General features: G+C 37.7%; 1 protein-coding gene across 1 annotated transcript in view; it reads left to right on the forward strand.

Moving 5' to 3' along the window:
• MNAT1 (MNAT1 component of CDK activating kinase) overlaps positions 1-14,877 on the forward strand; it is a 200,233-nt gene that overhangs the window by 76,772 nt on the left and 108,584 nt on the right. The window contains exons 4-5 of the mRNA XM_079768395.1: positions 2,319-2,422; positions 11,460-11,600. Coding sequence (XP_079624521.1) covers positions 2,319-2,422; positions 11,460-11,600 — 245 coding nt within the window. The remainder of the gene's footprint in view (positions 1-2,318; positions 2,423-11,459; positions 11,601-14,877) is intronic.

Below are 14,877 nucleotides of genomic sequence, written 5' to 3' on the forward strand. Positions count from 1 at the left end.
ATTCTAAATATGTTTTTTATTCCTAGTAAAATAAGGGATGGCAGACGATGGTAGAGGTAGGAGGTGATATGAGTATGCTTCAGAAATATTAGTGTGGCAGAATTGTATATTATGGATGGGATTAGGATATAGGGTAAGATGCAAAGATCCTGGAGAAAGGAAGTTAAGTCAGAAATTATTATAAATTATTCAAGGAGAAATTAGATCCTGGTTTGGTCATTTGTCAGGGTACCTTGAGAATAGGGCAATTTTAAAGAGACTTTGGTGACAGAATCTGTAGGATTTGGCAACTGTTGCTTGTAGAATGCAAAGGAGAATGGATTAGTTTAATGAAGTGTTAAGTTTTGGCATTTTAGCATGATAGTCCTATCATTAACAGATAAAGAATTTACAAGAAGGAGCAAATTGGGATGTAATTATGTGTTTGGTTTTCTAAAATGTACTTTGAGTTAGTGTCAACCATTCCTGGCATTTATTTGTTTGAAACTGGGAAGTGATGAGATTGCCCAAGGAACATTGAGGGAGGTAAGAGTGCAAAAAACAGAATCATACAGATTAGAGACCAAGAAGAGCCAGAGATGAAAACATAAATGAGTACTTTGAGTAATAGTAGGAAGATTAGAAGAATATATTAGCAAATTAATCAAGAGAATGAAGTGCCTGAGGGGAAAAAAGTGATCAAATTATTAAGTAGGCATAGATGTTGAGGATGGTGGAGGTTGTGATTTGATGGGTTAGTGGATGGCCTGTTTAGTACAGGGGGTATGTTGTGAGTGGTTGGGAAAGGTAATAGAATCAGGCCATATCAACTAATAGATCACAGTTGCCTTTGTGAAGGCCAATGCTAGTTTGGAGCCACCTTTTCTGTTTTGTGTTGGGGTCAAAATATGATTTATGGAGAATGCCCTACATTGCATCCTAGCTAGATTCCCTGGTTTACCACAATTATTTTCTACTTTGTGGTAAAAAAAAAAAGGTGGAAAGGTAGCTAGAGGGCTATTGTTCCTCATTTTCTTTGTTTCTCCCGAATTTTCAACATTGATTATGATAAATTGATGTTCTGAAGTAAGTTGGCCTTTTGAGGAAATAAAAAAATGGATGAGATTGGTCTTTTGAGTATGTTTGATGGTCTTAATAAAATCGGTAGCCTTGTGTTGGGCCTCCAGTATTACTTTTTAAATCTGATAGGACTCTAGAATCCAAAAATTTAGAAACTATATGAGATGATTGTTAGTTAAAAGAAGGAGTGAGATGGGGAAGGAATTTGTAGGAACACAAAATATATTTAGGGCAGATCAAACCTTTTTATAGGATAAACAGCAGGAAGCAGTGGTTAGTAATTGGAGAAGGGGTAGAAGGACTAATAATGGATAGAGAAAGATTACAGAGGAAGCCAAGGGAGATCTGAATTGAATTATGGAACAGGAGAGTCTAAATGATTTGGATCCTTCTTGACAGGCTGGTACAAAAACACTAAGTGGTGGAATATTGGGGTGGTACTTTATAATGTGAATTTATATATGCCGAAGAGGTGTTTTTCTTGTTCAGAGTATTATAGCAACCTTTTGATTTATATATGTAAACTTAGAAGGTGTAAAGGCATTTATAATTCAAATTATTTTGAGTTGGAATTTTAAACAGGCAGGTCTAATTCACAGAAAATTTATCAACTATGTTAACATGTCTCAGCAGCTTCTCTTACCAAATTATTTCAATCTTAAGTTCTGGTGCCAGTTTATCCTTTACCTTTTCTATTAAGTTTCAACTCCTGTTTATTTCATATTTTTCCAGATCTAGACTAGATGGAAAATAATTCAAGCTTGTGACGCTCCATGTTGGAGACCACTAAAATGTCAATAAAACCTGTTTTTAAAAAATATAAATTATATATAAGTATATGATTTTTAAAATTCTTTTGGATAATTTTGTTTGTTTGTTTTGTTTCCGGAGCACAGCTTCTTTTGACTATTGACTCTGACCAGTACAGTAGATTCCAGACTTATTTTTTATTTATTTAAAAATTTTATGCATTCTTTTATATGCTTTTAAAGTTAGAGTGGGGACTATAAAAATCAAATTTAATATGGTTATGGCACATACATATTTTGTGATAGTCTGACACTTCCCTTATATTTGGCTCAGAAAACATAATTGCTTAATAGAGCTAGTCTCTAAAATAGATAGTAGGTAAAAGGATATAAATAGAGCTATAAGAAATGATAACCTGATTGAATTAAGTTACTGTGATGAAATTTGGTTTTTATATATGCAAGATATATACTAAAACTATATTTCATGTCATTTTCTTTCTGTTGTAGTTTTCAACTTAACCAACAATGTGGATTTGGACAATACCAAAAAGAAAATGGAGATATACCAAAAGGAAAACAAAGATGTCATTCAGAAAAATAAATTAAAACTGGTTAGTTGCTAAGTATTTTCTTGTTCTTTTATTTTAGAAATGAATGCTTCTACATGATCTTTAAAAAAACTATCATTCTCTAAAAGTAATATTTTCAAAGAATTTAGCTGAAATTTAGACCAGGAATACTAATAATGTATATCTATATCTATAATAATAAAAGTGTAATATGCTAATTAGACCAGACGTCCTTCCGGACGTCCTTCCGGACGACCATCTGGGGGAAGCTGGGGCTGCAAGGACCGAGGCAAGCTGCGGCGGCTGTGAAGGCTGAACCCCTTGCACGAATTTCGTGCATTGGGCCTCTAGTAAGCATATACCAGTAAGTAGGAGGCACACATTACTGTAGCAAAAACAATTTTGGTAGGATTATTAAAATATATTCTTTAATGTTAAAAGAATTGCATGCATGCAGAGATTTAATTGTCTAGCTTATACAGTTTAGTACAACTTGGCTTTCTAGTTTTGGGGGAAAGTAGAGTTAATTATTTTTGAGGTACTTAATTAGGAATTTGTAATCATCGGTAAAACTGGAACAAATATATTCAGATCACATAGCTTGTATTTTTATCTTGAGTTAGAAGACTTCCTCCTTATAGTCTAAGAGTGTTTTATTTAGGCACTTCCTTTCCTGCAGTAAAGCTCTCAAGGAATTCACCCTACATTCTCATTCCTTTCATAGCCAGCTTGGCCTCTTTAAAAAGGTGAGAGTATCATTGTGCCATAAAGTTCACTCACTGTCTTTGCCCTGTAGTCTCTTCTGGGTGCATCAGAAGATATATGCAAAATAGGTATGCCTAGGTAACTTGTTGTATTAGCCTACTAACTCAATAGTAGAAGGTTGTTCCTTTCAAGTAAGTGCATTTTTTATTCATAGTTTTAAACTAGGAAATAATACTGAGAGTTGCAATGAAAGGATAATCTAATTTTAGGCTGGTTATATTATTTTAAAGTAGGAATTTCTAATATCTGGAAACTTTATAATGATAAGTTATTGACTAAAACAAATGCTTTATGTTCTTCATGTTACAGTGAGATTATTTGAACTGCTTCTATTCTTGATATTAATTTTTAACATCTGGATATGTTATAACTAACTGGTCAGTAATTCATTATAATTTATTAATTGATAATTATAATTTATTAATTCTGATACTTACCTGGGTATTTGGTATTGGGGTAAACATACATAGGACCATGCTTTTAAAGATGTTGCTAGTTAACATATATAAGTAATTATGATATCATTGGATAGAGCCCTCAAGTGGTGCCTGGGGCATGGACTAACTTACATGGCTAATGTCTTTTTACTAAACTGAGGTAGCAACTTGCCTTTCATGTTTCTGTGACTGCTGAAGTCTCACTGTTGCAGAAGCAACGGAGTTGTATCAAAGAAGAAAAGAAAAAAAGGCAATCTCTTGCATGATTAGGCTCATAAAATGACCCATTTCTGTCATAGAGAAACTTACTGAGTTGTCTGCTAAGGAGATCTTATTTGTTTCATGGAGCCATTACCTAACATCAGTCAATGTGAGTGTGAGAAACTGAATAAAGGTGTTTTAATCTTGAAATAGTCTTAGTGAAGATGAACTTAATTTTTACTTTCACTTTTCTGGATTCTCATGAGCAGGAGAGATTGCAGTGTAAGAATGTCTATCAATTTAGCACAAAAATATTTAGTTCAATAAACATTTGCTCAATATCTGCGCTAAGGCTATATTGTACAAAGATGAATAAGAACCCTATTTTCTAGGGATCAGGTAATTTCACTATAATGTCATAAGCACATGGATACCTAACCCATTCTGGGAAAATTGGGAAAGGTATTCAGGCAAGGTCATGCTTATGAAGCCTTGAAGGACAAGTAGAATTTAGCAAGATGAAGAAGATGGGACAAGGGGGAGGGTAAGGAGGCTGCCACAAGAAAGTTCCAGGCAGAACGAAATCATGAGCAAAGGCAAGAAAGCATGGATAATCACGGAGAGTTCTAGGAGTTGTCTATAGTTCTGTATTGCCAAAATTGAGAGAGAGAGAGAGAGAGAGAGAGAGGAGAGAGAGAGAGAGAGAGAGAGAGAGAGAGAGAGAGAGAGAGAGAGAGAGAGAGAGAAAAGTTGGAGAAGTGAAAGGGCCTAGGTCACCTAAGACCTTATGTATTGTGAAGATTAATTTGGGCTTATATAGAACAGTTTTTTCTATGTTTTAGCAGGTGAACCTTTTTTTTAAAAATGAAAGCTTGCTCAGCATACTTTGGTTGAAATGATAATGCAGGAAAGATAGGCTGGATTCTCATCTGCTCAGTCTCTACTGTAGTGTATCTTAAGGCATTTTATTAGGGAATTCCCAGGATTCCTTAGAGTACTGTTCCTTAAGAACCTGACTATTGAAGATTGTCATTGAAGGGTTTTTAGCAAGGTGATAATAAGGTATTGTCCTTATTAGAATAGGTTTAGTGGTTTTGTGGAGGTTGAATTTGAGAGAATTAAGTCTGGAGTTCAGGAAGTTATTGAAGTCATTAGGTGAGTTCAGAGGTCACTTAAACAGCAATGGAGAAGTAAGGATGAATTAAAGAAATGTTTTGAGTTTAAAATAGCAAATTCTACTGATGGATTGAAGTGGGTGGTGAATGCAAGGAAAATTGATTGGGTAAGGCAGCACTAATAGAACACAGAAACTTTTAGTCTTTCAACTTGCTTCCCTTCTCTTAGTCTAATACCTTCTTCATTGTCTGCCTCCATGTTTGATTTTTAATGATGGTTATTTTCCCAGTTATTCAATCAGCTAGCTTGCCAACCAATATTTATTGAGGCCTACTATGCACTAAATAACTCATATATTCTATTTCAGTGAGAAAATAGAGTCTACCAGTTCCTCATTACCAAAGCTGATAAACTCTATTGGTCTGAATCTCATTTGGCCTGTAGTCAGTATTTGTTGCAGACTTCTTTCTTGGTGTTGAAACTTTTCCTTAACTTTTCTGGGGCTTCTAGTCGTCTTTCTAAACTCTCCTCCTTATCCTACTGTTCTCACCTTTCTCTTTCATCCTCTTCATAGACTTCTCTTTCCTTCTTGTCTCTTAAACACAGTTTCCTCTTAGTGCTTCTCTTTATGATTACTCTTTACACTGATTACTCTCAAATGTTTCTACAGTCCATTAGTTTTCTCCTGAGCTCCTAGGATTATATTATGTAATATGCTCATATATCTGTAAATGGTTAATAAACATTTCTTTTTGGACGTATTCTGGGCAGTTGTAATTCAGCATTCCAGAACTGAACGTTTTAATCTTCACAGTCACTTATTTCTTCTATTATGCCCTTTATCCAGTTGTTCAAGGCATATCTGCTCAGTCTTCATGTTGGTCTCTCCTTATCATTTTTCTTTAAAAAAATTCTTTTTATTGATTTCAGAGGGGAAGGGAGAGGGAGAAAGAGAGAAACATTAATGAGGAGAGAGAATCATTGATCAGCTGCCTCCTATACACCCCACACTGTGGATTGAGCCTGCAACCCAGGCATGTGCCCTGACCGGGAATTGAACCTGGGACCTCCTGGTTCATAGTTCAATGCTCAACCACTGAGCCACGCCGGCCGGGCTCTCCTTATCATTTTTCAAACCTAGTTCCCCTTCTGATTCTATTATTATTTAGGGCCCTCATAATTTCTTACCTGGGTTATTGAAATATTTTTCTAATTAGTCTTCCTGTCTTTAGTTTTGAACCCCATTGAGTCATCTTTCTAAATTCATTCAAATTTCCTTAATTCTTGCCACTTGCCTTAGTGTGGCACAAATTCCCTTAGTATGGTATGATAGACCTTTCATGTTCTGCTCTCTGCTTATCTGTCTAGGTTTATCTAGAACTGTTTCCCATCCCCACACTTCATGACTTGGCCATAGCAAGCAAACATTTTATCTTTATTCATGTCTTTGCAGCTTTGTTTTTCTGTCTAAATGGCCATTCCACTCTCTAATGGGGGTAAATACCTACTGTTTGAAGTCTTAGCTCATCTTACATATAATAGTTTTTTAGGACTGCTGTAACAAATTACCACAAACAGGGTGGCTTATAACAACAGGAATTTATTCCCTCACAATTTAGGAGGCTAGAAGTCTGGAATGAAGGTATCATCAGGGCCATGTTCTCTCTGAAACCTTAGGGAAGTATCCTTTTTTGCCTCTTCTAGCTTCTGGTGGTTGCAAGCAACCTTTGGCACCACTCTGATCTCTTCCTCTGTCTTCCCATGACCTTCTCTCCTGCATGTATGTGTCCAGATTTCCAGTTGATTTTAACTTGTTTACATCTGCAATGACCCTGTGTTGAAATAAGATCACATTTGCAGGTACCAGGGGTAAAGCTTCAATGTAAGGGAACCCTAGTGCACTGTTGGTGGGAATGCAGATTGGTGCAACCACTATGGAAAATAGTGAGAAGTTTCCTCAAAAAGCTAAAAATGGAACTACCTTATGACCCAGTGATTCCACTGCTGGGAATATATTTGAAGAAACCTGAAACACTAATTTGAAAGAATATATGCACCCCTGTGTTCATTACATCATTAATTACAATAGCCAAGATATGGAAGCAACCCAATTGCCCAGCAGTAGATGAGTGGATAAAAGAGCTGTTATACATATATACAATGGAATACTATTTGGCCATAAAAAGGAATGAAAACTTTTTTTGCAAGAGCATATATAGACCTAGAGGGTGTTATACTCAGTGAAATGAGTCAGACAGAGAAAGACAAATACCATATGGTTTCACTTATATGTGGAATCTAAAGAACAAAACAAACAAGAAATCATGATTTCAGTAGAATTGTCAGAGGGAGTTTTCAGCTTTTTTCTGGGGAAAAATTATGATGCTGAACCTCAAAGTCATTGAAATTTGATGCAGGGGAGTCCTTAAATTTGGATGCTTCGCTTCTTAACTTTCCTAGGCCTCTCTGAACTCGCTGATTTATATAGTGGGGTGAACCTGGGATGCTTTTTTGGAATTCCCAATTGAACCACTGGACTCATTGTTCTAATTACTCTCCACACCATTTCTAATCTACTCCTGAGGTGCTTTCACACAGTATATTTCTGTGACTTTTTGATCTGCCAAAAGCCTACAGCACTCTAAAAGGCCATTTAAAAAGCAAGGGAGGAAGATATACAAATGGCCCAGGAGAGAGGCCACATGCCTTTCAGAAGAAGTCCCAGAAGTATAAAATTTCAGCTAGTCTTTTGAAATGATTGTCCTGGCAGGACCTGGTGACTAGAGTGAGGTATTTGAAGAAGATGGTTTGATTTCCACTGTAAGACACTATGAAAAAAAAAATACAGATATTTAAAACTGGAAAAAAAAGAAGACTTCAATGTATATTTTTGTTGGGACACATTAAACCTGGGACACATTAAACCCACAACACTCTATGAAATCTTTTCTGACTCTACTTGTCCTCCATTGTCACAAAGAGAATTTACCACTCTATCAATTCTGTTCCCACTGTAGCCTGTGTATACTTCTCTAATACCTGTCATACTTAATTACTTATATGCCACTGCTTTATTATGAAACTCATCTTTTTCTGCTTATGGGCCTCCAAATCAAGTAGTTCACTTTTCCAGTCCTTATGCCTCAGTCCATAACCCTAACATTTTATATTTATTCCTATTAGTCCTCCTAGATCAAGTTTGAGTTCTCTTCTCCACTGGGGGGGTCTGAGTTAGAGTAGCACCCTCAGTACTAAAGTAGGAAACCTTTGAAAAATTATAGGGAGAGGTGCTAATAGTGATCAATTTAATTTAAGGGGAATGGTGGGATGGGGAGAGAGATTAAATAAAGATAACTTTGAGGTTTCAGCTTGAGTTGACTGAAATATAGGTGTACACTTATTAGAAATAAGGAAAATAGGAGGATCAGCTTTGAGAAACCAGATGCTAAACTTAATTTTAGATGTACTGAGTTTGAATCTTTTTTCATGAGAATTTTGTGGGGTTTTTTTGGGAGGAAGTTTATCTAATGTATGAAATAAAAATATCCAATAGTGTTTTAAATATTATCAATATATAAAAAAGCCTAAGCGACCATCTGACCAGTAGCTATGATGTGCAATGACCACCAGTGGGCAGACGCTCAATGCAGGAGCTGCCAACCTGCAGTGACTTGGCAGCTGTGGTTCTTAGGTAATGCACCCGGAACCAGAGAGGAGGGAGCCCGATTCCAGGGTGCGTCACCCTAGAACTGCCCTCTTGTAATCCAGGACCCCTCGGGGGATGTCGGAGAGCCGGTTTAGGCCTGATCCCTGCAGGCCAGGCCAAAGGACATGAACCGGGCCTCTAGTTTTATATAAAAGTATACTCTTGTCTGAGGTCTCTGTTAATTTTGATATTATGTTGGTGATCCCCAAACCTATAATGTTCCCCCTCCCCCCCATTGTATATACTGTGACTCAATGGTTGAGCATCAACCTATGAACCAGGAGGTCAAAGTTAGGGCACATGCCTGGGTTGTGGGCTCGATCTCCAATGGGGGGCTTGCAAGGAGGCAGTGATCAAATGATTCTCTTTCAAGATTCATGTTTCTATTACTCTCTCCCTCTCCCTTCCTCTCTGAAATCAATAAAAATATATTTAAAAACACACACAACAAAACAAAACAAAAAACACTACAACATTTTAAAGAGCAAGAGTCAAGGTTTTAAAATAAAGCCATTCAGATTTGTACTGTTTTTATTTTTATTTTTATTTTATTCATAAGACTTAAAGAGCAAAGACTTGGTGTAATGCTGCATTAAGTATGAGTTAGGGTTGGGATAGATTTCAGAGCCTGTAAGTAATTAATACTTCTGAAGAACGTTATAAAAGGTGAATGAGTAGACCTGGAGTTAATTCTGTGTACATATTAGCTTTGAAATTAGAATTTTTCAGTCCATAAAGAGGACTCGACATTTACATGCCTGTATTAGAAAATAAATTCATTAAAAAAAACTTACCATAATGAATGTTTTTTTTTGGAATTCTAGCATCAAAGTCTTATTTTAGCTTGGGAAAAACAAGCTAAGTACTATGATAAGTTTTCATTATCTTTTGTGTTTGAGAAATTGTTGCTATTAAATAAGCTAATCTTTTAAATAGAGTATGTCAGTCCATAGTTCTATATAGAGATTGTCTGTCTGTTGTTTTATTTCTTGTTTTGTTTTCCTTGTTATATCCCGTAAAATGAATGCTTGAAACTGTCTCTAATCATTATAAATAAATTAACCCATTATTAAGCACAGTTCCTGCAATTCTGCAACTTGCCTCAATGTACTTTGTTTAGGTGTTTGTTTAGTGCTACATGTCATTTTCTTTAATAGTAATACATCCATATGAAATAAAATGAATTTTAGTTTCTTCAAAGTGGAATCGCTACACTATCTATATATATAAAGAGCCAGGATTGTAACATCCAAAACCGAAGGCTTGACCGAATGCCAGGCTGCGCGCAGAGTAGGCGAGCGGGCTGAACTGCTGACCTCTTGGAGAGAGAGAGAGAGGCGGGGCTGATCAGCAGTGGCAGTGGCTGCTGGCAAGGCCTGGAGAGAGAAGCAGGGTGATCAGACCCTGCTTCTCTCTCCAGGCCTTGCCAGCAGCCAAGCCTCTCTCTCTCTCTCCCAGAGATCAGCAGTTCAGCCTGCTTGCCAGCAGCCTGGGACGGCTGCTGATCAGCCCTGCCTCTATGATCAGGCCCGGAGATAGGCCCGGAGATGCTGACTGGCATAGAAACTGACCAGTCAGAACCAAATTTGGGTGAATTGTGAGGAGCCAATGGCTGCATTGGAGGCGGAGCTTCTGACGCTAACTAGCATAGAAACCGACCAATCAGAACCTACTCTGGGTGAACTGTGAAGGCAGAACCTAAGGTGGGGGCTGAGGAGGGGTTTTAAGGGCAACAGCTGTTTGGTGTAAGGTGTAAGAAAGTGATTCAATTTTTTAATGACTGGTTTGGCAGTATAAGTGCATATGGCTGGCTATCAGTCCAGATATAGGGATTATGTGTTTTTGTCTGCCAAGAGCATTTCCTCCTGCTGAAAAAGGCTCCCCCCATTTAAGCAAGCCTATCCTATATAATCTTATACTAATAAAAAAGTAATATGCTAATTAGACAAGGTCAGCCGGCCATCTTCAGACATCTGACTTCCTTCCAGACAAAGCCATGGTGGTGGGGGCCGAGGCAGAGGCAGTTAGGGGTGATCAGGCTGGCAGGGGAGGACAGTTGAGGGCGAGATCAGGCTGGCAGGGGAGGGCAGTTGGGGGTGACCAGACTGGCAGGGGAGGGCAGTTGGGTGCGAGATCAGGCCCGTAGGGGAGGGCAGTTGGGACAAGATCAGGCTGGCAGGGGAGGGCAGTTAGGGGAAATCAGGCAGGCAGAGGCAGTTAGGGGCAATCAGGCTGGCAGGGGAGGGCAGTTAGGGGCGATCAGGCAGGCAGGCAGAGGCAGTTAGGGGTGATCAGGCAGGCAGGCAGAGAGGTTAGGAGCGATCAGGCAGGCAGGGGGGCAAGGTAGGGGTGATTAAGCCAGCAGAGGGGCAAGGTAGGGGTGGCCAGGCCAGCAGGGGGGAAAGGTAGGGGCGATCAGGCTGGCAGGGGGGCAAGGTAGGGGTGATTAGGCTGGCAGGGGGGCAAGGTAGGGGCGATCAGGCCAGCAGGCAGAGGGGTTAGGGGTGATCAGGCAGGCAGGCAGAGGGGTTAGGGGCGATCAGGCAGGCAGGCAGGTGAGTGTTTAAGAGCCAGTCGTCCCGGATTGTGAGAGGGATGTCCGACTGCCGGTTTCGGCCCTATCCCATAGGGCCTAAACCGGCAGTCGGACATCCCCCGAGGGGTCCCAGATTGGAGGGGTGCAGGCTGGGCTGAGGAACTCCCCTCCATGCATGAATTTCATGTACCAGGCCTCTAGTTAAGCAATAAGTGGCTATTGTGTTTTATGCTTCCAAAAAAAAAATCAGAATATGGTATAGGATCGATGTTGGTTACTAAATTTATTCTATACCATATATAAATGTTTCTGTTTTAGACTCGGGAACAGGAGGAATTGGAAGAAGCTTTAGAGGTAGAACGACAGGAAAATGAACAAAAAAGACTGTTTATACAAAAAGAAGAACAACTACAGCAAATTCTAAAAAGGAAGAATAAGCAGGCTCTTTTAGATGAACTGGTACGTATTAATGCTAATTACAATAAAAAAATCGTTAGTCTTCGGGGTTTGTGTTTCTTATTTATTATGCTGGATAATGACATTTTAATGGCATTTCTGCAGTTTGTGCTGGTGTATTAAACTTTGATTCCTTTATTAAAAAATTTTTTTTTACAATACCCATTTTATTTCAAAAGCGAGAGTAATATAACTGACACAATCCAATGTCCTGTTAATAGATTGTTTACATGTTTCTAAGCTTACTGTCTAAAACACATTGTTTTCTGAGCATTTTTTTCCAGATTAATACTGGTTTTCTAATAACTGGCTCATTTTAAATTGTTTCGGCTCCGGGCTGAAGTTTGCAGTGACTCTGGTTACTCTTTAAGAACTATATTTCATATTTTTGTGTGAAAAAGAATGAGAAGAAATGGTGATGTTTTGCAAGTTATTGATGTTTTCCTGCAATTAGTCCCTCTAGTTGTTGACATTGGTAGATAACAGCCATAATAATAACTAAATTTTATGAACTGTTTCATAGATTTCATATATTATTTGATGCTTTTAACCCAGTGATATTGATAAACTCACAACTAGAAAATCATACTCTCCAGGGATGTCTTTTGTATTCTTCCCTTTCTCTTTTTATCCACATAATTTTCTTGAAGTCCTCTGTTTAGCTGATATACTGCTTGTTATTCTATGATTGGGTAAATGTGTATGTGTATATTTTCTACTGTGCTTTTTTGCCCAAAAGCATTTAAGCCAGCTAACCAGGAATAAAAAGAAAAAGCAAGATTATTTAAATTAGAGATAGGTGGGAAAGTAAAGGAAAAGTAAGGATAAGGGCATTTTAATGAGGCTTAGAAAATGCTTATCATAAACCCTATGTACTTTGTCTGAGTGCAGTGTAAATTGGTTTTAAAAGTAAGGACAGCGGCATATTAATAGAATATGCGTCCTAGCCGGTTTGGCCTAGTGGAGAGAGCATCAGCCTGTGGACTGAAGGGTCCTGGGTTTGATTCCATTCAAGGGCACATGCCCAGGTTTTGGGCTCGATGCCTGGTAGGGAGCATCTCATCATTGATGTTTCTATCTCTCCCTCTCCCTTCCTTTCTGAAATCAATTAAAAAATATTTTTAAAAAAAGAATATGGCGTTTTCCTTAGCAACTTCCATTAATTTTTCGTGAAACTATCATGTGGCAGATAAGGCTTTAACATGTGAAATGACATGTGTTGTGTTTTATAGTTTTTGGGGCCATATATTTTGTGAGAAATTAAAACCTTTAGTAAATCAATTAGTAAATATTGATGTTGTAATTATTTATTGAAAGATTCTTTCCCTCATCATTTTATACAAAGAGGGACATACTTGTATTTGGTAATGCTGCTCCTCTATACAATCAATTGAATTAATAAATGCAGAACTTAGACATAGGATGAAAATACACTTTAACTCTTTTTTTATAATTTAAATTCTTTATTGTTTAAAGTATTACATAAGTCTCCTTTTCCCCCATTGACCTCTCCCCGGCCGCCCCCAGCCCTCAGCACATGCTCTCACCCCCTACTGTCTGTCCATTGGTCATGCTCATATGCATGCATACAAGTCCTTTGGTTGACCTCTTACCCCTTCACCCCCACCTTCCCTCATAGGTTGGACAGTCTGTTGGATGCTTCTATGACTCTGATTCTATTTTTGTTCATCAATTTATGTTGTTCATTATATTCCACAAATGGATGAGATCATGTGATATTTATCTTTCTCTGACTGGCTTATTTCGCTTAGCATAATGCTCTCCAGGTGTATCCATGCTGTTGCAAATGGTAAGAATTCCTTCTCTTTTACAGCAGTGTAGTATTCCATTGTGTAGATGTACCATGGTTTTCTAATCCACTCATCTGCTGATGGGCACTTAGGCTGTCTCCAAATCTTAGCTATTGTAAATTGTGCTGCTCTGAACATAAGGGTGCATATATACTTTCTGATTGGTGTTTCTGTTTTCTTGGGATATATTCCTAGAAGTGGAATTACTGGGTCAAATGGAAGTTCCATTTTTAATTTTTTGAGGAAAGGCCATACTGTTTTCCACAGTAAGCTGCACCAGTCTGCATTCCCACCAGCAGTGCAAGAGGGTTCCTTTTGCTCTGCATCCACTCCAGCACTTGTTTGTTGATCTGTTGATGATAGGACATTCTGACAGGGGGGAGGTGGTACCTTATTGTTGTTTTGATTTGCATCTCTCAGATGATTAGTGACTTTGAGCATGTTTTCATATGTCTCTTGGCCTTCTGTATGTCCTCTTTTGAAAAGTGTCTATTTAGATCCTTTGCCCATTTTTTGATTGGATTGTTTATCTTCCTTTTGTTAAGTTGTATGAATTCCCTGTAAATGTTGGAGATTAAACCCTTATTGGAGATAACATTGGCAAATATGTTTTCCCATGCAGTGGTCTTTCTTGTTGTTTTGTTGATGGTTTCTTTTGCTGTGCAGAAGCTTTTTATTTTGATGTAGTCTCATTTGTTTATTTTCTCCTTAGTTTCCATTGCTCTAGGAGCTGTATCGGTAAAGATATTGCTATGACAAATGTCTGCTATTTTGCTGCCTATGGCTTCTTCTAGGATTTTTATGGTTTCCCATCTTAATGTTTAACTCCTTTATCCATTTTTATTTTATTTTTGTGTATGGTGTAAGTTGGTGGTCTAGTTTCATTTTTTTGCATGTAATATAAAGAGTTTTTAGATTTTATTTTGAGGTTATCTAACTTTGCATAGCAATTTTAACTTATGTATTCTTTTAGTCTCAAAGTACTAGGTTTGCCTGCCTCATTGAGCTGCTATTGGCATGAAGCTTCCATTTAATTCACTGGAGCAAGAAGCAAGATGTGAAACTCCAAGTGTTGTACATTGTGTATAATCTGGAGTTAATATTGGTTTTTGTGAGGACCGCCCCCCCCTCACTTCCTGTTTTCTTCACCTGCAAGTCATTACTGCACATACTTTCTTCACTGTTTAGATCATATAACATGGTGGTTAAATAATCCTTAGCAATTTACTATATTCATTAGAACAATTAATTACATTACATTGGTTTAGAATACCAATGAAGTTTGAGTTTCTGGGTTCCATTTTAAAATTTATTTTTAAAGATTCGTTGTTACTTTAATTTTTGAATATTTATTAATTTTTTTGATTAAAGTGTTGACATACATTTAGTCCTTATTGACGAAAGAATTCATTAAATTTCTTTTTATCCTCCTAAATCCTTATTAAGTAAAACACTACATTATAATTCTT

Source organism: Cnephaeus nilssonii (genome assembly GCF_951640355.1).
Source record: "Cnephaeus nilssonii genome assembly, chromosome: 4".
Classification (NCBI taxonomy): Eukaryota; Metazoa; Chordata; class Mammalia; order Chiroptera; family Vespertilionidae; genus Cnephaeus; species Cnephaeus nilssonii.